This window comes from Panulirus ornatus, chromosome 8 (genome assembly GCF_036320965.1).
Source record: "Panulirus ornatus isolate Po-2019 chromosome 8, ASM3632096v1, whole genome shotgun sequence".
Lineage (NCBI taxonomy): Eukaryota > Metazoa > Arthropoda > Malacostraca > Decapoda > Palinuridae > Panulirus > Panulirus ornatus.
This window is the reverse complement of record NC_092231.1, coordinates 22,035,894-22,062,829: the sequence shown is the minus strand read 5'-3', so window position 1 is coordinate 22,062,829 and position 26,936 is coordinate 22,035,894. Positions and strand designations below refer to the sequence as shown.

Sequence of the window (26,936 nt, the reverse complement as noted above, 5' to 3'; positions counted from 1 at the left end):
CTGGAATGAAAGTATTCATCCTCTCTTCCTCACAAAACAACCATTTCTTCCAATTTATGGTTCAACCGTTTTTGCTTGGTCAAAACACCACATATTTGCCACCTGGTCACTAGACACATTCAATAGTCCTTCAGAATACTTTATCCATATCCTCTTCATCTCATATCTGCTTGTTCACACTTCCACATATGCCCCCTTCACCAATGTTCCCATTGTTGTCTTGTTTTTTCACATTATCAGATTCATTCAAAAACATATTCTCCCTTAAGGTTGCTCACCCTACCTCTCATTTGTCCTTTTTTTTTCTTAGCCCATGTACCCTCCTCTTGATCTCCTCTCACTTTCTCATGTCAACCTCTCCTTCCTTGTAAGTAATGCCCATACAGCTCTCATCTCTTTCTTTAGCAATTTAACTTCCTCATCCTGTGACTTGCTACCCTTTCTCACAGGCCAACCTCCCACCTTTTACATGCCACACACTTCTCATACACGAGAGCACTGTTTCCCTAAATACCCCAAATTCTTCAGCCGCTCCCCTAAGTTCATTAGTTCTCACCTTTTGCCATTCTACATTCAATCTTTCTTGGTATCTGTTCACACAAGCCTCTTTTCCAAGCTACTCACTCTCATGTACTTCATTAATCATTAATGATATATCTGTTACCTGTGGTGATAGTACATTCTACCCCTTCTTTGAAAATACATAATAACCTAATATCAACTAATATGAGATGCAATACACTTGAAAAGTATAAGGAAAAAATAAAAATCTCACTGTACATGGAAATATATTTGACAATAATGAGTGATTTGTGAAAAAATAGAACATTTGTGAACATATGACCCTCAAAGACAAGATTCCCTCAATACATTAGGTACAGGCTTAAAAGCTATGACGTAAATGTACAATAAAATCAGGGATGATCATCTATACCTAACATTTTCCTCATTATAGAAGAGGAGTATGGGGGCAAAGGAAGGTGAGATTTTATCTCCTTAAGGGGTTAGAAGGAAAGTAGTCAGGTAAGGATAATTCATATTAAATAACACCCTGGATATTCTATGCTACATAATACTCCTTATAACCATTAAGTACTGTACTTACTGGTGTTGGTCACCCAAAGTACATGCTGGAATGGACAGCAACATATGAACTGAGAATCAGTTTAAACTGTGCTCAAAAAATAAACTATACATAACAATAAAGGGAACATAATCATTAAGTAAAAGCAATATAACTTCAATTTTTACATCAGTATCTTAATTACTGAGACCTCAATCAAAACATGCTGAAAACCTAGATTTTGGGCTAGGTAAAGTGTTTCCAGAAGTGTTTATGCACTTTCTGCTTGAGTTGAAGCTCAAACATTCAAATTTTAGTTCTTTAAGATGAAGACTACATAAAAGCATGCATGAGGCACTACTTTCCTTTCTTTAATGCATGCATAAATTTTTACAGTTCCTGCATGAACCTGAAAAATGCATGTGACATGAAACAATATGAAGTAATTGAGATATTGGTGCAATTTGAAAACAAATCTTGTGACAAGTTCTTATTGTTCCCCCTGTCTCCCCCAATCTTCCCACTAGTTATAATATACTTTCATTTCTGTTGAAGCTGGCTAGTTCTATAAACTTAGAAAAAGTTCAATACTGATGATAACTAATGTAGCATTTAATAATCTTTATATGTAGCTACTGTTTATGTGTGATTTACAAATTCCTTTTTATTATCCACTCTTAAATTCTCAAACAAATAATAGAATTACACAGAGAAATTAGAGCACTCATCTCTATCCTTTCTTAATATTACTCAGCTATTCAAAGTTAAACTGTGCATGCAGTTGATCAAAACACTGGATACATACCCAAAGGGTGAATTATACTTGTATATTACAAGTATTCCTTGAGAACCTAAGTAATAAAAGTGTGATAATTTAAACATAACTTCTGCAAAATACAACAATTGTAAATCTCACAAAGTTATTTAACAGTGAGATCATAAATTTCTTTAATAGCATGGCAATGTTCATATTAATAGGGAAGGTACAAGAGAACTAATCTATTAGCTAGTAAGTCAACCAACACAATATAATATCAAGACTCTTCAGGAACAATAGCTAAGGGTGGTGGAGGTGGTATCTAGAAAGTTTATATCTCATCTAATAAGAGCCCTTGAAAATATTCAGCCATCAGATTTTATATCCAATTATTACAATACAAGTGATAGCTTCATATACAGTACTGCTCTCATAGTTTCTATGTAATGTATGGTAGACTGGTAATTTCACCCCTGGTAATTTAACACCTTATTTTCCTTCCAGTTATTTCACTTCCAAATCATTTCACTCCCTATGATAATTCAGTCATGTCAAAAAACTGGCTTTAGTGTTCTATGATCCCTGGTGGCTGTAAGTGCAGAGGAACAGCATAGATTGTATGAGAATACATTCTGGTAATTGCGTCTTCTCTATTAAAGGTCTTACCAACCACAGCAAGCAGCAGTAAGTGCCACATCTCGGGTAATTAATTTCTAGCACAGTTACTTATAGTGATCATCAAATCATTTTACAAATTAAGATATAAGCTAAATAGATTAAGAATCTAGTGAATAAAGCAAGTAAACTTAAATATTTTAAATATCCAGATCATGGAGCTATCAGAGACATGGAAGTGTCAGAGGATTTGGTCAAGACTCATTCCTATATCTTTTCTAACATGCCTCACATTATTAACAGCACCCTGAGGAGGAACAAACTTATAGATGACAGTAATTACACATATGAAGCACAGAATGAAGGCTGATAGGACCAAGACGTACTAAAATGCAAAATGAAATATGCAAGACTCAAGCACCCACATTGACAGATGATGAAGATTTTGGTATTATTAAGCATGTTGGTGAAGATCATAAGAGTTCTTGTGCTGCAAAGTCTGTAGTTTGTGAAGTTTTAGCGAATTAAAGGTTGCTTACTGGAATCTTCTTGTTCATCTATTGCTACTGCTAGTGCAGACTTGGATGATAGTGAAATGGCAGAGATATCATCCACATTACAGTTAAATCAAAATAGAAGGAACTGGCATCAAGTAAAAAAGAATGTCCCTCCATTCTTCGAAATAGATTAAGCTATGAAATTACTGATGAATGTAGATTCAGAGACAAAGGCCAACTTTTCTTATAGTTTGATATTGGTAAGAATAATGCAATGAGATAACTCATGTTTCCAGTTCACGTTGGACCTTTCATCTGAGACAACAGAAAAGTTATTATAAAGTTATTAGAACTTCTTGGGTTGAACCTTGGATGTTTCATGATGGATTTTCAACAATCTCACACAAAAGCTTCTTATTAATCCTTCCAAATGCTTTCATCTTATCTAGTCTGTTTCACCTTTCACAGGCTGTTTACTGAAATGTTGTTGAGACTAATTTGAAAGAAAAATATCAAGATAATGAGTTATTATTGAAGGTAAAATGCTTTTCATCTCTTGCATTTTTCTTTCCCTTGCTAATGTATTTGACAGTTTGTGAGGAGCTTGTCAAAGATGATGATCTCTCACTAGACCTAGTGTCTTGTTTTGAAATGTTCTACAGTACACTGGAAACAAAGGAGGTTGAGCTAATCAGAAACGAAAAATTGCTTCAACACTTCCTTTTAACACTTAGAATGTCCATAACACAACAGATATACCTCATACCAACAACAATTTGTAAGGATACCATAATGCACTTCAAAGCTTGGTGATGTGCATGCATCATAACTTTTGGATATTAATTTCAGCTTTAAAGAAAGGTTCACTTTGATCAGAGTGACAAAATTGACAAATATAAAGATATGAATAAATGACTGCAAGTTCTTCTTGCTTTATATAATGTAGATTACAAGACTAATATGTTATGAGAAATGCATCATAACTGTAATAATTCATATCGAATATCAATTCTTATGTTGATAATTTATATCAAACAAATGGCTATTTTAACATTGTTTACATTTTGACACCAATCAATTATTGTGAGAAGTGAATTTACCAGAAGTGAAATGCATGGGGAGAGAAATTACCAGGAGTGAAAATACCTGACTGAAAGTACCGAGTCAAATTACCAGGAGTGAATTTTCCTAGCACTGCAATGTAACCAATACATCTCTAATATTTAGTACATTACATTAGACTGCACATTATCGAGAAGAGATTCAAATATTTTATGATGACTCCTGAAATTCTGTCCTTTAGACTTAGTTATCAAAATTCAACCAAACCTCCACCTCAAACGCAGGTGACACACACAATGGAATTCATAACATCAATAAATTCAACATTGAACCACAGAATCCTAGCCTACATCCACAGGAAAAACCACAATAAACCCCGCTGTCATTAACTCGCATACAATTCACCTCTGTCTTTTCCAACAGAAATTTCCAGGAATAAATTAAAGGAACTTCATTATTTCCAGCAAGTGGGCTTGCTTTATCAAATTGTTGTGGATAAAGAGTTTATGAGAGTACATGATCATGTCTAACTTTACAGTAACTTTAGGTACAGAAGAAAAATAAAAACATTTTTCTACCAAAGAGCATCTGAAAGCATACTTGCCCTTTGTTCAAATACCAGTTTTACCCACTAAATGGGGTGAATCTATGAGAATTTACCCCTTCAACCACCATAATATGCATGAGACTGGCAGGTAGATGCTCATTCAGTTGGCTCAACAACCATAGAATAATCAGCTTAGGCCTATGTTTCAACAGAACAGCTGATGTTGCAAAGCACACCAAGCCCTAGCTATTGCTGTCATCAGCCACAGGCCTGTTAGTGTCCATTAGGAAATGGTTAATCAAAAAAATAACAAAGGAAAAGAAGAGAAGGAACACTAAATGGATGCTTACAGTGCTCTGCCTTCAGTACGGTAATGATTTTCCAAGCTATAAAACCTACTTTTCTCAACTTTGGGCAGAGCTCTATGAGTATATCTGAGAGCAAATTTACATAAAGGAGGAGGAGCTTAAAGAAAAATGTGATAACAAAAGGAAAATTTATCCATAATGTTGTCTTGCCACCCAATCTAGACCATTCTCTTCTGATAGGGGCACACCTAAAAGCACATATGGGAGGTCAACTAATCCAAATATACATCAAGGAGATTAGATGATTGTTGAATGCCAAAGATCCCTCTGGCTAATCTCATCCAATGAGTTCCCTGATGCTGGATGCTATACACCTGATGTTCTCTGTATAGAGCCCAAAATGTGAAAGTGGATCCCTCTGCTGGATCCACTCTTGAATATGCTTGTTAACAAAGACCTAGAGAAGCATGGATGACCAAACCAAAGGTCATAGTAATTTTGTGTTAGAAAGAAATTCTTAAAAAAAATTAATTGGAAAGGAAGAGATGCTTCACTGGGGAACTTATTTCCAGATTACAATACAAAGGATTAGTGTTAACCATATGAGTCTCACTTAGCAAGAAAATTTAGCCTGGCTTAACTATACCCAAGGGTGATCTTCCAACTTTAGTAAATTCTCTTTCAATTATACATAACACAACAATTACTAACTTATCTTCTTGATCCTAAAGTTATAAAGAACAGCATTCTGTAAGAAATATTCAAGAGTCAATTGTCCATAACTTTAATAGAGTAAATCATCCAGGACCATCAACAGGTCCCAATTAGGCCAAAATGAAGGAGCTATATGTTTCCTTAAAAAAACAGGATCTCAGTCTAGACCACATATGGCTAGAAAATGATGTTAAGCATTACAACCAAAAAGCTCCTGTAAAGCATTTATGAAGCAATAATGCCACTGGTATCCTTTTTCAATGATAAAAAGTAGAAAAACTCTCAAGACACAGATTCCATATCTGGAGATTTTTCATAATATCTCAAAATAGCCAAAAAATCACCAAGCCGCCTGATATTGCCTGAGTGGATTCCAGATCTTAATATAGGTGATGGATTCCTCATTGATAGTGATCGATTTCTAGGGTAGTTCAAAAAAGCTCATGAGAAAACTTGCACAAAGGTATATTATCTTTTGCTTCATGGCTGTTTTAAACATTGCCGAGTTACTGCAAACCACAGAACCTTAAATAATTGCCATGTCAAGAATCTTTACATAGAGTCAAGCATTCCAGACTAAGGCCATGGTGTTGACCCCTATTTCATTTGAAGTGAAAATATGAGAATAAAAACAGGGTCAACTTGATAGCAGCTGATCCACATCTTAGCATGTGCTGAAACCTCACAGGGTGTTAGTTGAGGTGCTGTATAATTCATACATAAATAAAATGTTTATTGAATTAACAATTTCTTGTAAGCTGCTAAAATAAAATAAGAAAATGCCTAATGCAAACAAAGAATATGACAGATCAGACAATATCCACATATCAGCTAATAAAGTGAAATGAATGGTTGGGCACAGTGCACTCTGCCATGTCAGTGCCTCTAGGATGTCATGCACTTAGGCATGTTACAGTTGTTAATTTATCTTGTTGTTGAGCTTCTGTCAATCCCATACATTTTATGATGGTTGACGGGGTTGAATTCACATGCATTTGCCTCAATCTAGGGGTAAAAGTACCCTGATGAGCAACTGCTATTGTAGAGGCTCGAGGGGCTCCTTTCATATGTAAGAAACGTACTTGAAAAATTATTGTATTTACATTCAGTTACAAAACAAATGCAAAGAGAAAGAACTTTTCAGGAAGACTGATTTTCACAATAATTCCCAGGCTATAGTTTCACATTAGAGAATTCAAACTCTCTGGGAGTTTAAGTTCATAATCAATCCCACTTGCTTCTGTCCATCATTTTCTAGCCAAACAAGTTATATTGGCACATAGTTTGACAACCTGTCTTATTGCAGAGCAGTTTTAACATGAATCTGATAAACAAAATCTAAAAAATTCTAAAAGAACCCAACAATATGCAACATCAGATCACCATAAGAGATTCTACCAGCAAATATGTATAATGAGAAACACATGGAAAGTAACTGCTATCACTACAAAATATATTCACAGACAGCTTATGTTCTGCTGAGAACATCTACATACACAAAGGGTAAAGAATGTGCACTAAATAGATTCATATACAATATACTAAAAGAAATATTTATGCACAAACAAAATTACTGTACTACCCTTATCAAACAGCATAAATTGAACATTTGAGATGCTGATCCTATCATGAATGTAAAAATTAAAGTAAAATAACCAAAATATTGACATTTGTACATGTGTATTGGTGACAAGCCAGTTTTCTAAATTTTTCATACAATTTCATTTATGCCTTTGATAAAAAAAAAATCATGCACTATCAGACGAACTGATATCGCTACAGAGGCTATCACCTTTAATATGCATATCAATGAGAATATTTCAATTATTTTATCTACACATATGATGAAAATGAATTTCTACATTCTGTAGAGAAAACTCTGCAAATAACCCTATAATTTGAATGCCTGCCACTGCCACATACTGATATATATTCCTTTCCATATGATACTATTTCCTATACAAAATTTTGAGTCTCAACAAGAGAAGATCATCTTGTTGCTCTCCTGTCCATCCTAATTTTTCCTTATTCCTAAACATAAACAGTGGCATAACAAACTTATTACAGACTTACTGATGAATACCCCGACCCGGGATAAATATTGCACCAGGGAGGAGAGAGACACTTAGCAGTAATGGCCAGAGCCCAAGTCAACGCTGCAGCAAGACCTCCACCTACTGCTCTTACACACCCACCATACACTGGGTCACACCCACGCCAAGTCAACGTATAAAACACACATAAATATTCAAGTAATTGATTAGTAATGTAGGATTCTTAGTAAGATATGCCACAGAAGTTTAAACGTAATCATGATGAATATCTCATCACATACCATTACATACACATGAAATCATAAATTACAAGCCATGAGTGAAATTCATATGGTACAAGAAAAGTTAACACATGGCAAAGTTCCTTTTTTTGAAAATCAGTAGATGTATCAAGAAGAGTACAAACTAAAGTGAAAGCTAGCAGTGTAGGTGCTATGTAGTTGTGGGTGGTGGTCTGCAGTTTGGCACGATGAATTCTGGCGGCTGGTGCAGGAGTGTGGCGACGATGCTCCGCCGCAGAGCCACGTCACCCAGCCAGGTATTCAGCCTGCCCCCATACCCTCTGGCAGAAGGAAGGGGTCGTGAAGATTAAGAGTGGATGGTCACAATTGTGAGGCTTGCCAAGCTGGCATGAAACGATCCTTAACAGGATTAAGTAAAGGATCATCATAATGCTGACCTGGATTTACAACTGGTGGTACAGCTAGGTGTGTCTTCAGGCGGCAGTCCAAGTGTAGAGATCCGTACCTGCAAGAAAATCACTGTAGTTTATTAGAAAGTACATTACTTGAAAGAATGTACTATGCCAAATATCTTTATTCATCCATCTGTAATACTGCAGTATATGCAGCAAGAAAAATTATTGTAAATATTGGAAATGGGGAACAATAAATCTACATGATGGCATGTGGGTGCCTATTTGTCTATATCAAGGACAGATTTTCCTGTAATCATGGCAGAGTAATACATACATAAATCTACTTCAATATATTATTTCTCAGTATCATCATATTTTTGCACTGAAAACTTAACAGTAACACTTAAAAATGAATGCTGAATAATTCTGCTTGCTTTGCCAATCCACATATCCTGCAGCTGCTGAGTGTTACACAAGAAATCAGTTCAGTATAAAATTCAATATATCCTTCTACAATCTTTAGAATATGTTATTTCCATATTGTCTCTGGACAAGACTTAATGGGCCACCTTGTGCAGAAAAGGTTCCCCATGAGCCTTCTATGTTACAGGAAAAAATAAGTGAAAATATCAAGAGATGCATATGCAAGATTTCACATTTTCATCAGTAAGTGAAAAGCAGCAAAACCTCCATACATCTAATGGTAATCCTCCACTGTAGAAACTAAAAGATGCAAAGTTATTGGAGGTAAAATATGAATTGGTGGAAATATTGTTTGGAAAATACCAGACACCCATTTTAGGTTCCATGGCCAAGGGTGGAATTTTCATCATTAGTAACCAGATTAAGTTCCAAGTTAAAACTTTTCATGAGTGGCATAAGAATGAAACCACTTGTTGTTCTTGTCCTGTTCACTTCTATGGGAAACAGCCATATAACTTTCATGGCCAGAGGCTGGATTTTCGTAAAGTTATGAGGTAGGCTACATTACAAATTAAACCACAACTCATGCAAAATCTGAAGCAGAGCTTTGAGTCTTATGCTAATCAATTGTTTTGATGATAAGAAACAAATGTATGAGGATTCATTAGTATTTGATTTGGAGTTTTCAAGCTGCACTTTAAGTCTTATGCTAATCAATTGTTTTGATGATAAGAAACAAATATATGAGGATTCATTAGTATTTGATTTGGAGTTTTCAAGCTGCAAGCAAGACATAATGAATGTTAAAGAATGACTTAAGAAAATGGACAGATGATGGACAACATCAGTGGACAAAGTAAAAGTAAGCCCTAAGTTTCTGCTACATTATGAAGGTGAATTAGAAAGAGGTTGGCATTAACATACTTATGGAAGTGATGATCCCAAATCATTTGTTAAAAGGAAGGTGAAAGGTTGGTGGATGTTAAAGTAAAAGAGCTCTTGATCTAGGCTATAAATGAAATAACTTGTGTGTGAGGGTAAAAATTCCAAAAACAGAATTTGTGGAAACCCCAGTATTATAATCAGTTACAAGCGCATTCTTCGTAAAGTGATAACTGTGGGAGAATAGTTGCCAACTTTCTAAACTGGTGCATTCCAGATTCTGCAGGCATCAATGAACTACACTAACTGTTTTCCACTAGGTTGTTACCCTGAGTCCTTTTCTTTACAGGAATAGGTAGCAAGTTGTTTCAAATCATTGCAAAAACCACTATGATTCCTAGTCAGGGAAAACTCCTCCAACCTTTATAAAGTCTAAATAAATGCTCTGGGTTCTGATGGGGAACAAGCAAATCTTAATCACCTGAAAACAATCTGGGCAGAAAATCATTCTAATGCTGATTATCTAAAAATAATCTGTGGAATTTAAGACAGATTAGAGATCAAGTTATTTTGGGCGCATTTTCACATATTTATTTAATTCTTCACTTGAATCTCTTGCAAATCTGGTAGCTTCCATGAGAAATTCACAGAAGGTCCACAGAGGGTATCGAAACCTAGTAGCCATACCACTCATTGGCCTCCTTTTTTTACCTTAAACAATGAAAGTGGGCTTCTCATACTAACCAATTTGCCAATCTTTCAAATATAATTTTTAGTTTCAAGGAAAAAGTAAATTTCTTTAAGCACAAAGAAGCATCTTTTTATCAACCTTAAGTGATAAAGTCACTGCAAAACTCATGTTCAGGGTTTAAGTGTTGGCAAGAAATAATACTCAGATCAAACATCTCATCCTAAAGCCTCCAGTCGGCTCAAAATACATTCTTGCATGATTTCAGGAAGGAAGTTTCCACTCTAGTTTATCTGAAGAACCTCTGGTTAGAGGTCAGTGATCATAATAGGCAGTGGAACTCTGCCAGTATGTCTGAATCTGCACGAGACTCTCACTGTAATGCTTTAGGGAAATCCACTGCTCACCACTTGATTTCACCAGTAAGGTCATGAGCTTTTACCAGCCACAATTTGTTAACTAGCTGACTCCTCTTTTGAAAAAAATTGAGGTATCAATTTGCAAGAGGCTAATTCTTCCACAGAGTAAGCCAGTGAGAAAGTCTTGATTTTTCTTCCCAATCTTAATTTCCCTTCATATTCTTGCTGCAGTGCAGTTTGGGTTTTGCAGTAATGGGTTGTTATGTTTGTATGAGCACATCCAGATTTGGGTTAATGATGTCAACCTTCCTAGAGAGAATTACCCATACATGATGATCCACTTCTTGGGGACTAAGGTTTACCAACACATGCTTCTACAATATTACTGTCAGTCTCAAGGAAAGCAAGGCTTTCTTAATTCCTTACTCATTAGCTTTTTCTGTTGGAAAATAGTTAACTCGTTTTTCTGTGAAGCCTGCTTGAGTATTAACCTTCAGACCAAAGTGAAGATGCTTAGAATAGTCAGGCCATAAATGTGTGATGACTAGTCTGGCATACATTTTTGTCAGAAATGCTTAAGAAATATATTTTGATCTAAGCCAACTAACTACCCTTACTGGACATGAAAAGGCTGCAACTTGTGAATAAAGCAGTACCATGTAAGATAAAACTCATTTATAGGAGAAACAAAGATGGGGTTTCTGTCATACTTGAAATATTACACACAATATAATCATTACCCACTCTTTAGTTATAAGAAATTCAGGCAATTTGATTTATTTTGATATGAACATAATCAGAATATAAGTAATAGGTGGTGGTTTATTGTCATCTGTGACTCAAATCTTCATTGTTAAGAAAAAGTTTAATTCTTTGGTATACAGTCCACTAATATAATGTAAGGAATTTCATTAATCAAACTAATGTTAGGGTACTAAAAGTTGCTTTTGGCATTATTGTACTTACCTTGGAGGAACAGAAGCACCCCAAGGTGCAGGAGAGAGAGCAGCTGGGGTAGGTGGTGTAGATGTTGTTGTGACCCCTCCTGCTTGTGTCCAAGCTCCTGTAGCCGAGACAGAAGCTCCAGCAACAGCTTGAACAGCTGCTTGAACATTAGCATCAGGAGTAGAATCATTATTGTTAGGAAGCTCAGCAGGCGTCCATGCTCCCAAGTTGTCTCGCCGGAAGTAGTGAGGCCTGTTGTCTGGGAATATTGTTACGGCTGGGAAAGGGTGCTCTTTAATGTGCTTAAGTACATCTCGTACCTGAAAAGCATTAAAATGTATAATTTGTATAATACTCCACTTAATAAACAATACAAAAATTACATTTCTTTTGAAAAGTTTACTTTAATGAATAGTTTTTCAGGCTTCTATGAAAGATGTTCTACTATATTTGCATATCTTTTCTATCAATATCATGTATACCTATTCTAACACACCTCTTATCCTCCTGCATGTTCAGACCCCAGTGTCTCAAAGCCTCTTTCACCCTATTCCTCCATCTCCTTCCTCCCTCCATATCCCATAAGTTATTCTTCCCTCATCTTTTCCATATGCATGAACCCTTACAGCACTCCTTGGGTGACCCTATCAATCAAACTGCAGCTAATAGCATATCTCTTTATCAATCTGTCCTACACCGGCATTTCATTTTCAACAAATCCACCCAAGATTCACATCCATACAACACCCTCAGGACTATGGTACCTTCAAACATCCCCATGTTTGCCTTTACAGACACTGACCTCTCCTTAGAGCAGCCATCACATTTGGACCCTTCTGACTCACTTCAGCCCCCATGGTTCCATCTGCTGCCATGTAGACTCATAGGTATATAGAACAATTTCCTCCAGGTCTTCCCTACTTATGCTTACCTTCGAAACATCCTATCTCACCCCCCCCCCCTGCTGCACCTCATTACCTTACTTTTATGTACATCAACTCTCAATTTCTACTTTTAACACACTATCCCATATTATAACAGCAGCTCTTGGAAATACTTTCTGGAGTTTACTACCACAGCCATGTCATCTGTAAACAGTAATCAACTCAGCTCCCAAGTACCCCCACCCCCAGCATATTGTAGATGTATCCCTTGCTCCAAGACCCTTATATTTACCTTCTTCACCTCTCTACCCACGGACAGATTAAACAACCATGATGATATCACACACACCCTTGATGCAGACCCACCTTGACTGAGAATCAGATACTGTATACCTTACTCTCCCTGTAAAACCTCTTCAATGAATTTAGTAATTTCCCTTCACATAATATATTTAAATTACCTTCCACAAGACACATATATCAATTCCTATATACATATATGCATAAATTTCAAAGTGCATACCATCTTAACCCAGCTTGGTCCCTCAACCTCTGGGGTTGTGGAGAGACACTGGAGGATCACATCATCTGTCTGTTGTAGCAGTAGCTCCACTCCAGCATGAGGTTCATAGTTAAAAGGCCCAATTCGTAATAATCCCAAAGCACAGTCATATATATCAACCATCTGACAAAGAACAGAACAGATAATAGTAAACCATCTGACAAAGAACAGAATTAATGATAGTAAGTCGAAACATTTTGCTCATTGCTATGCACAGCTCTCACTGATTTTCAGCAGAGATGTGTTTATTGTCATTTTACATACAACATTCAATCATTAACCAACATTCTTTCAGGAAAAAAATCTCGAGTTTTAAAAGAGAATTTTCTTGCAGCAAAAATTTTTTTCATGAATAAGAGGGACCCCATCATTTCTATTAAAGTTGGTGTTGAGGTGATAACAGAACACTAGGTCGGAGTGGAGCCTTAAATCGGGGGCTTTTTTTTGCAACAGACTTCAGTAGTGGATTATCAGAAGTCAGACATAACGCAGTACAAATGTGATCATCCATTAAGTGTCACATTAGCCATGCTGTCTCTGATTGGCCAGGGGGTTCATTTGTTCCCATCCCCATTCTAGTTGACCACCCCTGTAGCACTATCCATGAAGCTACTCTTGACCATGTCAGAAAACCTGCCCATGTTCAAGTAGTTTTCCAAAAGAATGTAAGATGTCTTGATGGCCTTCCTTGTGCACTTATCCTTTCTGTGGTCAAACACCTGAGCTTCATCCCATGTATGTTGTGACTTAATGGTATAATGTAATACTATGGCATTAGATGTCTAATTTCACTGGATATCCATCCTGTGTTCACTAACTCTTTTCTTTGATCCCTAATTAGCTAACCCATAGTACATTTTATCACATAACACAGGAATTCTATTGCTGTGGCATTTCATAACCCTAGGTGTGATGAAGCTTAGATGTTACACCACAGTATGGATAAATGTATGAGGAAGATCAATGAAGCAGTGCATGTTACTTTGATAAATTCCATGAAAACTTGAGCTAGTTTTCTGACCTGGTTAAGAGTAGCTACAGAGACCAGGATCAACTAGGATGGAGGTGGAGTTAGATGAGAGGCCTGGCCAACTAACAGACACATAATGTGGACTTAACTTGCTTGATAGTGCTCTAACACAATTCTTTGATAAACTCTGAGCTAGTGAGGCCATTCTACATCTGTGCCTTGCACTACCCTACTATGCAGGAAATGGCATACAAGCACGAAACAAAAATGTGATGACCTTCCCAAGTGTACTGCTTGATATCTGACTCCTCAGGTTAGTCTACTGATGGAGTATGATGTGTCAAAACATTTTGCTTAAAGTTCTACTTGTGTTCTGTTACTACCTCCACTCCAACATACTACATTATAGAGGTAACACCTTCTGTTGTTTTAACAAGCTTGTGACCTACAACTGCATTAAAATTATTTTTTTTTGCATATACTGTGTGCTATAATAGCTGTTACACAGTATAATCATTGTAGCATTAAATCTAAATCTCATGTTCTTTAAGTTTAAGCTCAGGACACTGAAAAGGATCACAAAAATGGCTAAGTTTAATTCAATGCAGTTCTAATTAATGTTTTGAAAATGGGATACACCAATATGCCTAATAAATACACATTACAATGTTAAAGTATCAAAGTATATTAAAGTAATAAATGCTGGTGTTTTTGATTTGCTATCTCTACTGCACAGCACAATGGCCAGTGCAAGATCATGCTTATAGTTGGTAGTAAAGTACATCACATTTTGTGTTTTGCTTCTTACAGCAAAGAAATTAAGATCATTACCAGAGATGTAATGATGATCTCAAGTACATAGCAATATGAAAGTCAAGTAATACAAACTGAATGCTCTAATAATGATTTCGCACAGGCCATTAGGATTTTGAAGAGATAACAGGATACTAAACCTGGAAAAACAGGGTACGATACTTGAAATATGATGTGTAGCATACAGTTGGTGAGGGGCTAAGGTCCAAGGTGCATTGAGGAATGTGCGGAAAGACAGGTCACTGTCTGTGAGGGTACAGCTGGGTATGTCTGATGGTATAGTAATTCTAATATGCTTTATGGATGAGAGGCTTGGGTCTTGATTAGAAAAGTACAAAAAAGGGTGGATTTGTTGAAAAAGAATTGTGTGAGGACATGTCTTGTAAGAAGGGTTGATCAAATAAGAAATAAAATGCTAAGAGAGGAGTGTAGTACTTTAGTAGGAGGGGTAGGGTTGGGAGAGCTGAAAAGGGTGATCACATGGTTATGCTCAACTAATCACTGCAAAGTCCCTTCTTCTCAGGCACCAGCACTGGTTTAGTCAGTGTTTATACTACCAATGAGAACTCTTAAAAGACAATTTTCTTGTTATTAATCAGTGATAAATCACTTCTACAGTGGAAATGAGTTCTCTCCCAGTTATCTCAAGCCTTGGTTCACCATCTGGTGCAACTTACTGGCCCAGAAATTTGGAAGAGTAGAAGAAAATCAAGATCAAGATGTTAGACAAGTCCAGAGACACAAAAATGTGTGGAGGTGAAAACACTCGGCTCAGTGTGCTTGCATATTTTATGCTCAACTAATCACTGCAAAGTCCCTTCTTCTCAGGCACCAGCACTGGTTTAGTCAGTGTTTATACTACCAATGAGAACTCTTAAAAGACAATTTTCTTGTTATTAATCAGTGATAAATCACTTCTACAGTGGAAATGAGTTCTCTCCCAGTTATCTCAAGCCTTGGTTCACCATCTGGTGCAACTTACTGGCCCAGAAATTTGGAAGAGTAGAAGAAAATCAAGATCAAGATGTTAGACAAGTCCAGAGACACAAAAATGTGTGGAGGTGAAAACACTCGGCTCAGTGTGCTTGCATATTTTAAAAAATACGTGCTTCCCAAGAAGATGCACCTATAACATGATGCATTTTTCATGACTAATCATAGTATTACAGTTTCATGAACAAACGTGATTTCCTTAGTATCCATGGCTTAAGAAAAAGTTATATGGATACTGTGGGCATAAGGAAACGGGTAAGGTTGATGCTAGTAAAAAGAAAAAATAATCTTTGGTCTGAAAATACTGAAATCGTTACTGCTAAACAGTGAACTCTTAGTGTTTGAGTTTCAATTTTTGTATCATTAGGTGCTCAGGAATGTCTGCTATAAACTTGTGAAATCTGTGAAATCTTAAATTTCTAGAAGCTTAAGTTACAAGATGAGAGAGTAATGACATTACAGATTATTCTGTATTAGAAAAGCCAAAGGTACATGTTCAGGAATATGGAAAATACTTCAAGTATGGTTAGTCATCAGAAAAAGGTTCAAATTCCAACAAAATGAAAGCCATATAAGATTACTGTTTAATCTTATGTAACATAAGAATAATATGGGCAAATCATCTGTAGAGTGAGGATATCGTACCTGTTGTGCACCAGTGAAGACCCTGGTAGAGCGCAGTACAAGGTATGGGCCTTTGTCAGTAAAGGTGGCTGGGAAGATTTTGCCATTATGTGTGCTCACACCTGTGAATACCACCACTCTTTTAGAGAAATTTCATCATCTATAAAGATTGTTTATACTAACTGCACCTTTAAACTTTCACCTAATGGTCATACTGAATAACATTGCAAAGGCCTATATACATTTTTGTCCTTGTCTGAAAGGTTTTTATATATTTCTTTACTCATCTAATACTGTAAAGTATATCAGAAATTTGTAACATAAAAAATGATAGCACTGAGGGCTTATGCAAATATTTCTTACCAATGCCCTTGACAAGTGGCCATGAAATGTTGCCTCTCAGTGTGGTGTTCATCTCTCCAGTGCACAGTAAGACCAGGTGGATCTGTGCTGGACTCTTATGCATGGCATCTGAAAAGTAAACATGGGTAAGAGTTTGCAAATCAGGATCTAACAGTACTAAAGATGAAATCTGAAATCTTAAAGAGATTAACAAATTTTGTTGATGAGAGTGAAAATTTGATTGTGATAAACCAAAATTAATTGGATATTACTAAAGTAATCTAACTAGATAAACTATGATAGTAGGTAGTTGATAGAGATGATTTGTGGAAGGTATTAAGAGTATATGGTGTGGGAGGTAAATTGCTAGAAGCAGTGAAAAGTTTGTGTCAAGGATGTAAGGCTTGTGTACGAGTAGGAAGAGAGGAAAGTGACTGGTTCCCAGTGAATGTCGGTTTGCGTGATGTCTCCATGGGTCTTTAATTTGTTTATGGATGGGGTTGTTAGAAAGGTAAATGCAAGAGTTTTAGAAAGAGGGACAAGTATGCAGGCTGTTGTGGATGAGAGGGCTTGGGAAGTGAGTCAGTTGTTGTTCGCTGATGATATAGCGCTGGTTGCTGATTCGGGTGAGAAGCTGCAGAAGTTGATGAATGACTTTGGTAAAGTGTGTGAAAGAAGAAAGCTGAGAGTAAATTAATAAGAGCAAGGTTATTAAGTTCAGTAGGGTTGAAGAACAAGTCGATTGGGAGGTAAGTTTAAATGGAGAAAAACTGGAGGAAATGAAAGGTTTTGGATATCTGGGAGTAGATTTAGCAGCAGATGGCACCATGGAACTGGAAGTGAGTCACACGGGGGGAGGGAGCAAAAGTTATGGGAGCACTGAAGAATGTGTGGAAGGTGAGAACATTATCTCGGAAAGCAAAAATGGGTATGTTTGAAGGAATAGTGGTTACAACAATGTTATATGGTTGCAAGGCATGGGCTATAGATAGAGTTGTGCAGAGAAGGGTAGATGTGTTGGAAATGAAATGTTTGAGGACAGTATGTAGTGAGGTGGTTTGATCGAGTAAGTAATGAAGGGAAGAGAGATGTGTGGTAATAAAAAGAGTGTGGTTGAGAGAGCAGAAGGTGTATTGAAATGGTTTGGTCACATGGAGAGAATGATTGAGTAAAGACTGAGAAAGAGGATATATGTGTCAGAGGTGGAGGGAACGAGAAGTGGGAGACCAAACTGGAGGTGGAAAGATGGAGTGAAAAAGAGTTTGAGCGATCGAGGCCTGAACCTACAGAAGGGTGAAAGGCGTGCAAGGAATGGAGTGAATTGGAACGATGTGGTATAACGGGGTTGACGTGCTGTCAATGGATTGAACCAGAGTATGTGAAGTGTCTGGGGTAAAACATGGAAAGTTTTGTGGGGCCTGGATGTGGAAAGGGAGCTGTAGTTTCTGTGCATTACACATGACAGCTAGAGGCTGAGTGTGAATGAATGTGGCCTTTGTTGTCTTTTCCTAGCGCTACCTTGCGCGCGTGAGAGGGGGGGTACTGTATCATGTGTGGCAAGATGGTGACGGGAATGAATAAAGGCAGCAAGTATGAATTATGTACATGTGTATATATGTATATGTCTGTGTATGTATATATATATGTATACGTTGAAATGTATAGGTATGTATATGTGCGTGTATGGACATATATGTATATACATGTGTATGTGGGTGAGTTGGGCCATTTTTTCTTCTGTTTCCTTGCACTACCTCGCTAACGTGGGAGACAGTGACAAAGTATAAGTTAAAAAAAAGGTAGTGGCTGGTTGGCAGCCAACAACCAGAGACGTGTATTACCAGTACTACCTGCCTGAGTGTCAGGAGGGTTAGTGATGGCTGTGTAGTAAGCCAGAACTTTGGTGGTTGTCAAAGTGCACTCCTCTGGCTCAGGTAGCTGTGTTTTCTTTCTGTCTCACCCACACATGGACTACTGGCATTTTGTCCACAAACATACAATCTCTCCTTGTCATCCATAACATTTGACAACACTTAACTCACATAGCTCAGTCTCCTTAACTCTAGATTGTCCTGTGGTGAGCACTATGCACCAGTGCTGCCTTTGGTAAAATGGTAGGAGCATTAGAAAGAAACAGTAGTTAGAAACCTTTAGGCAGGAGCATTATGTAGAAGAAGTCAGTAGGAACATTGGGTAGAAGCCTCTGCACTAAAGGCTAAGAAGCAGCACTGGAGCTCACCAGTTATAAAGAATCTATTGACGCCTGTTCCAAGTGGGAACAGGCATCAGATATATAGTTAGACAGATAGATGATACAGTATTAAAAGTGGACTGACAAAGAGAGATAGTGTTAAAGGATGAAATATCATCGTGAGTCTATTTGATACCCTAACAACATGACAGGATAAAATTTGCCTTTTGAAATAAAGGATTGCCTAATTAAAGCATTGTTAATACATTAATTGGTATGGAAGCAACATGTTCCTCAGTTGAACCAGGGCATAAGAAGCAGTCAAGTTAAACCTATGAAACTGTCTTTGGGGCTTGGCTATTGATGGTAAGCTTTGGTTTCAGTATGTAACACAAAATGGCTAGATAAAGGATGTTTGCAAATGAGGCCATTATCCATTTGTCTCTAACACTACTTCACTAAGGAAAGAGAAGCAGTTGAGTACAGCATAGAAAAAAAAATGCCATCTTTTACCTTCTAATATGGATAGCCCTTACTAATGTATACGTATAGAGGGCATCTGTGATTGATTCACATACCAGTGCTTATTTTCTTTATTGGGGTCAGTTAAAAGGAGGTAATTATATAGAACACCATGGGGAAATCATGAGCTGTTTTACAGTGTATATGCAAATATCATAACAGTACCATAAGGGGTATAAACTACTGTTTTATGCTACTGAATCAGGCCAAAGGTGCTACCAGCCTGTGCCTGCTTGTGGTTAAGCCATGAAAGAAAAGTCACTTCAGCAAGGCTGCATTATTGTCTCTTGATGGGGAGCACAAACTTGTTGAAGAACTTCTCACTCCAAAGGAGTCCATCATATCCCAGCTAATGGAAGTAGAGAGGCCTAGAAGATACATGAACAGCTGGAAAAGGGGTACTGGAGTAACATCAAGACCCTTTTCATAAGAGGTGTCCCAAGACAATTCTAAACAAAGAAAAATAACATCAGGCCCAATGATAGATGGGAGTGACCCATGGTCTGGCACAGAAGCTGGGAACGACTTCTCATCCACCTTTCATTCCCATTAACACTTCCGGTGCAACTAAAACCTTAAAGAACTCTCCTGCAACAGGCCCTGACAAAATATCGAACTGCTACATAAAACACTTTGGCCCAGTTGCATTGGCTGTATCAGTGACTGTTTCATTTGTCATTAGTTTCCAAACTCCCTGAAAAATTGATCCATAACTAAAGCAAAATGTCTCACTCATATCCACACTCCTTGGCTTTAGACCAATCACTCCACTACCACACAGCATACAGACCTCACAAAACATATTCTAGATGGCTTTAACCAACCACAAACCACTTTTTGCACAGTATGAGCTTACCAGTATAAATAAGCGAGACTAGTATGCACCTATTGGTGCTAATTATGCTTGCTTCTAAACTTATCTCATTCAAAACAATTCTACTATCAGTGAGTACTGTACCTAGTTTACTGTAGTTTTTCTTATATTGGTTTAATGTAGTGCATGGGTAATTTCATTTGGTAATCTGTTCCAGGAGTTTACCACTGTCTGTGAGAAGTACTTTCTAATATTTTTGACTACTTTGTTTCTAAGAATCTTGTGATCATTACCTCTTAACTCATTCCTATTCTCTTAAAAGAAATTTGAGTTATCAATGTTTTCCATTCCTCTCATATTATATAAGTTCTATTAAGTCACCCCTCTTCCTCCTTTCATCCTATGCAGTTAATTTAAGTCAATTAAATCTATCTTCGTATGACAGGTTTCTTAATTCTGGAACTATTTTAGTTGCTCTTCTCTGGACTTTTTCTAAAGTGCCTATATTTTTCCTTTAATAAGGAGACCTTGCCTGAGCATCATACTCCAGGTGTGGTCTCATCCTTTAAACAGTACTAAGAATGATCCACACATATATTTGAACAAACATTTTGTCATGCCTACCATTTGATTCACTTTTCTTATTATATTTGTAATGTGGTTTGTAACTTTCATATCCTGTGTCATCAGTACTCCCAAGTCTTTTTCCTGACCAACAGCCACTAAGTTTTTACCAATTATCTTATAATCTCTTGTGCATTACCATGACCAAAGCGCATCACCATACATTTCTCTGAATCAAATTCTAATTTCCATGTGTCTAACTATGTCATTAGTTGCGAAAGATTATCTTGAAGAGTAACTGCTCTGTCAGCTCTACTGTCAGTTTTTGTTTCATCTGTGAATAATTCAAAGGTCGATTTTTACATTACTTGGGGGAACATGTCAACTGTAAATAATTAAAACGCTGATTTTACATTACTAGGGAGATCACGTCATCTGCCAATAATTCAAAGATTGTTTCTACATCACTTGGGGGATCATTTACAAATATTATGAATAAAGCTGGCCCTAGGACTGATCCCCGAGGTACTCCACTATACGTTAACCCCTTTTTGACCACTCCATTTACGATACATGCTGTTTTTTGTTGGTTAAAAATGCCTCTGCAATCCAGAACATCCCACTTACTCCAAATGTGCTAAGTTCATACAGTGGTCTTTGATTTGGTACACTATCAAATGCTTTCTTAATGTCCAGATACACATCAAATGGTTTGCCTCTTTGTACATACCTGTCCAGTCTTAGAGCATTTGTAGCACATTTGTCAAGCATGATCTACCATGTAAAAATCCATGTTTGCATCCATTTATTTCCAAGTAATCCATAATTGCTTCCTTTTTTATGATTTTAACTGTTTGCAAAGTTAGTATTACTGGCTTTGTGCAGTGGCAGTACCATAAACAATGAGGTCAGAAGGTGCTGCTAATGCGGTAGGGTCTCAATAATTGGGAAAAGTTGAATTTCAGTGCCTCAAGGGAATATTCGAGTTTTCACCCCAACTTCTCATGGTGACCTTGTTATTACACCCTTTGAGGTGTGCTGAGGTTTTAGTTTTTCAGACAGTCTGAGAGCTCTGGTGCCTCTGGCAAACACTGCATTAGAGTTGCCCTCAGCCAGTGGCCTGTCAAGGTTGAGGCATAAAGACTAGGAAGCAGCATTGGAATCTTCTAATTATTTATGGGAGTAAAAGGGGCAAGCAATTAAGGATGATGGTTTTGAATCTTCATGGGATGACTGGTGAGAGTGAAAGGAAGGAGCTTGTGGAAAAACGGGATGACTGGTGAGAGTAAAATGAGGGAGCTTGTGGAGAAATTTAAGTTTTAGTTTGGATGTGTTAGGGAGTAGGGGAAACCTATATTCTTGAGCAGGGTGTTTAGAGTGAAAATGAAGATGAACGCACATTGTGGGAGGGTGTGCAATTGGTATGGACAGGAATAAATGGAAACTATCAGAAAAGAAGGAAAGAAGAATGTACAATTGTGCTATGACCAAGAACATGGGCGTCAGGAAGACCAAGAGCATATGGAGGGTATAGTCACAAAGAAGGGAGAGAACAAGAGGAAGAGGGTAGTCACTCATGAGGAAGGGAGCAACAGCAGGAAAAGGGTACTCACTAAGGGGGAAGACCAAGAACAGGTGGAGGGAACTCGTTTAGGAGGAAGAGAACAAAAGGAGGAGGGTACTCACTCTAGAGGAAGAGGTCAACAAGTGGAAGAGGGTATCACTCAAGAGGAAGAGAACAACAGCCGGAAGAGGATACTCAATCAGGAGGAAGAAAACAATAGGAGGGTACTCACTCAGGGGGAAAGACCAAGAACAGGTGGAGGGTACTCACTCAGAAGACAACAACTGGTGGGGGGGGGGTACTCGCTCAGGAGGGAGGAATGCAACAGGTGGAGGGTACTCACTCAGGAGGGAGGAGTACAACAGGTGGAGGGTACTCATTCAGGAGGAAGAGTAAATCAACATGAGGAGCGTATACATTCGAGAGTGAGACAAACATAGAAGCAGAAGGAAGGTACTCACTCAGGAGGGAGAGGGTGACCTTCTCACAGATGGCTCGGGCGTCCTGGAAGCCGCCGACGACGCAGAGCTCGAGGCGGCCCTCGGTGTAACCCATGGAGAGCTCGTTGATGCGAGTCAGGAGGTGGAGGACGCCGTCGTCGTGGGAGCAAATGTGCAGGCCGCTCAGGCACTCGTCGTGGCTGCACTTGTCGAAGTGCGCCAGACCCACCGCCCCAGAACCTGCCGCGGGGGAAACACAAGGAGCCAAGGTTACTGCAGGTGGTACGTGACTCAGGAGCTACACATAAAAAAACGTGTTATATATATATATATATATATATATATATATATATATATATATATATATATATATATATATATATATATATATTCCCTGAGGATAGGGGAGAAAGAATACTTCCCACGTATTTCCTGCGTGTCGTAGAAGGCGACTAAAAGGGAAGGGAGCGGGGGGCTGGAAATCCTCCCCTCTCGTTTTTTTTTTAATTTTCCAAAAGAAGGAAAAGAGAAGGGGGCCAGGTGAGGATATTCCCTCAAAGGCCCAGTCCTCTGTTCTTAACGCTACCTCGCTATCGCGGGAAATGGCGAATAGTATGAAAATATATATATATATATATATTTTCTTTCTTTTTTCTTTCATACTATTCGCCATTTCCCGCATTAGCGAGGTAGCGGTGAGAACAGAGGACTGGGCCCTTGAGGGAATATCCTCACATGGGCCCCTTCTCTGTTCCCTCTTTTGGAAAATTAAAAAAAAAGTGAGAGGGGAGGAGTTCCAGCCCCCCGCTCCCTCCCCTTTTAGTCGCCTTCTACGACACGCAGGGAATACGTGGGAAGTATTCTTTCTCCCCTATCCCCAGGGATAGTATATATATATATATATATATATATATATATATATATATATATATATATATATATATATATATATATGTGTGTGTGTGTGTGTGTGTGTGTGTGTGTGCGCGCGAAGAGAGAGAGAGAGAGAGAGAGAGAGAGAGAGTGAGAGAGAGAGAGAGCACTCATCTATGAGTTATACAGAACGAGTCGTGTGAGTTACGTGGTGCCAAGTGTTGTGTGAGATGAATAGATTGCATGTTTTTGGACTGAGAGCCAGCAGCAGCCCACGTGTGGGTGTGACAAAGTTAAAATAACTACTTGGTTCAAAGAAGTTACACTTGAAAGTTACTGCAGACACCCTGGCATTTAGCACCAATGTTATACCTGCCTGGTATAGCATATAAGCCTTTTCTATCTATTATCATACAAGTTTCAATTTTCCTTGGCAAATAATTCTTGTCTCCGCTATAATGTTACCAGAAAGAAAATTCACAAAAATATATTACGTACGGGGTCATCCACGTATCACGTAATTACAAACTGAGTACAGTACTTAATTAAATGATTACCTCAACGTGGATACATGTTGTTATATTATGTGCTATGATTTGAGTACATTGCTCGATGTCCTTGGAATAACAATGGACACAGGTTGGAGAATATTAGAAAGCGTACTATTGTAACAATCTAATCTACTGTACAGTTTGGGGAAGTGAGTTCTGCGCTCGTGGGCTACCATCCCTTGAAATATTGCTACGATATGTAGACTAGGTAGGCCTGCAGGCCGCGGCTTCCAACAGCTTGACTGAACAGAGGAGCTTGGTCCCAGACCGAGCTGTGGGAAGGTTGAAAACCGCCAAAACCATCTTAAGGTATACATAGAGTAAGTTTTCTAGTGAGCTGTGGAGGGGAGGGGGGGTGGGGTGGGGTAGATGACCTCCTAACCTATCGTAAGATAAGGTAAGGTGCCAGACCAAGTTGTGGGGGTGGATGACCTCCCAATCCATCGTAAGATAAGGTAAGGTAAGGTCTCCGACCAAGCTGTAGGGGTGGATGACCTTCTAACCCGTCGTAAGGAACTTAATTGCAACTGTAAGCTCTTCATCCTAAATAATACCCAGATTCACAGGTCTAAATCTTCAGACTTTTTTTGACAGAAACAAATTTGGTTGTGGCATTTGATTTTCATTAGAAGGAGGTACCTGGGTATTGCTCTCTCAGTAATACACTGTAAATAATTACTTTCTAAAATTTTCCTGAAGCGTTATACTCACCACGCGACTGCCACCTTGACTCGGGCAGATTTCAAATATTGTTTTTCGAGAAATGGCTAAATCAGAACTCGGAGTTAATGTAGGCAAACGAGAGTGATTCTTATGTTCTGTGGTGAAACATGCATTTTTTTTTTTAATAGCCTTATTACAAGTATCAAGAGAGTGCATAAATAAAGATTTACCCTTCAAAATCGTTCAAACTTTGACCCCTAAGCAAAAAGTCAAGGTACCCCGCCCACCACCAGCTGTGAAGTTAAGTAACCCCACCCACTACCTGTTATGACGTAAAGTAGCCCTTCCCACCTCCAGCCATCATGTCAGGTAGCCCCACCCATCACCAGTCGTGACTTCACGCTGATCCTCCCCCTACCAACCGTGGCATTTATGTTGATCACTCTACCATCAGCCGTGACATCAGGTTATCCCGTCTATCACCACCCGTGACTTCAAGTTACCTTTTGGCCCCCCTTCCCCCTGCCCTAACCATCCGTGACGTCGTACAGACCCGCCCCTACCAGCCGTGACATCAGGAAGCCCCGCCCCCCACCACTGTGACGTCAGGGATGTAGTCCCGCCTGCAGGCACGAGAGCAGACACCAGTTTTTCCTCCTGGAGCGAGCAAGATGATGGATGCTAAGCGACTTATAATCAACTCACACACATCACCGTGTAATGTATTGTGAGTGAATAATATGTAGATTTCATTACCTTCAACGTCACAGATTATACAATGAGAAGGAAAAAGAAAATGAGAAACACGAGCAATCAGCATTGATCGGGTCTTATTTATGCAATTTTCGTTTAAACTTCGTGGTGCTCAGACTTACTACAGTCTTTTCTTTTTTCTTTTTTTTTCCCCCCTCAAGTGAACAGCTCATTTGCATATGCTCGAGGTCTGGTCCTCCATTATAACCTTTTGCTTCATTATCATCTTTAGCTGAAGACTTAAAATGCCTGCTTAACACACCTGCCTATTAAATTCGCTCAGAGTACGTATTTCAGATATGTTATCGTTCTAAATCATCTTGGATAATAAGCCATATTTACATTATGGTCTATCATTTTATTCGGTACAAAGGAACCGCTTCACTATCCCTACACCACCAATACGAAATACACTAAATAAACATTCATATCACCTCCACCCATTTATTTATTTTTTTTTCTTATTCAGTTAAACCACCAATATCTTCGCCAATTCCTAGATGTTCCCAGTATACCCGTTGATTCTCGGTCACCTAGGCTGTTAACACAGACAGCTCGTTCTGATCAGTCGGGCCCTTTGAAACCTAGGCTGTCTTATGTATACATGAATCTTAAAGTATCTTACCTTTAAATGCAAGTACCTTCAAGATAACAGTACTATCCTTAAGCATTGGACGTCACGGCCCTTGGGCACGACGGATACAAAACTTGAGCACGACGGTACGATCCTTGACCACAATGGTACGGTCCTCGACAAAGAAGCTTTATATAAACCCTGGCGTACGCCGGGGCGTCCCATGAGCACGACGCTGAACATCTTACGTTCTTCCCGAAGTTATCAGTGCCTTTCTCGCCAGGTCTTAATCCTCATCTACATGAGGCACTGCTTTTAAAAACGGTAAAAACATAAGTGAACGCCAGATCACCCCTCGGTAAAATACGCAACAGAGCAGTATTACACATTCCAAATATACACTGAAGAAGGAGAGCTGCCAACTGTGGTATTATAATATATATCTTTCGACGGCTGTGGTGAAGTCTCGGCGGCTTCAGAACTCTTGAGAAAAATGCGCTATTGATGCCAGTTTTGGGACACCACTGCTCTACACTAACCGTCATAAGGCGCACACAACACAAAGGTCCTCCCAACTCTCTCAAATCCAACATCCGACAGTTCGGTATGAATCTGCAGCACCATTCTCGCCATCGTCACCTCCTGCCACCTGAGATCCCTCCTACCCAAGTTGCAGTCTGGGAACGCA

The 26,936-nt window shown here is 38.4% G+C and overlaps 1 protein-coding gene across 1 annotated transcript in view; it reads right to left on the bottom strand.

Moving 5' to 3' along the window:
* Positions 1–775: 775 nt before the first annotated feature.
* LOC139749869 (protein N-terminal asparagine amidohydrolase-like) overlaps positions 776–26,936 on the bottom strand; it is a 479,132-nt gene continuing 452,971 nt past the window's right edge. The window contains exons 3-8 of the mRNA XM_071664225.1: positions 22,856–23,074; positions 16,761–16,868; positions 16,419–16,519; positions 12,959–13,120; positions 11,573–11,871; positions 776–8,364 (exon numbers count right to left, since the gene is read on the bottom strand). Coding sequence (XP_071520326.1) covers positions 8,220–8,364; positions 11,573–11,871; positions 12,959–13,120; positions 16,419–16,519; positions 16,761–16,868; positions 22,856–23,074 — 1,034 coding nt within the window. The 3' untranslated portion in view covers positions 776–8,219. The remainder of the gene's footprint in view (positions 8,365–11,572; positions 11,872–12,958; positions 13,121–16,418; positions 16,520–16,760; positions 16,869–22,855; positions 23,075–26,936) is intronic.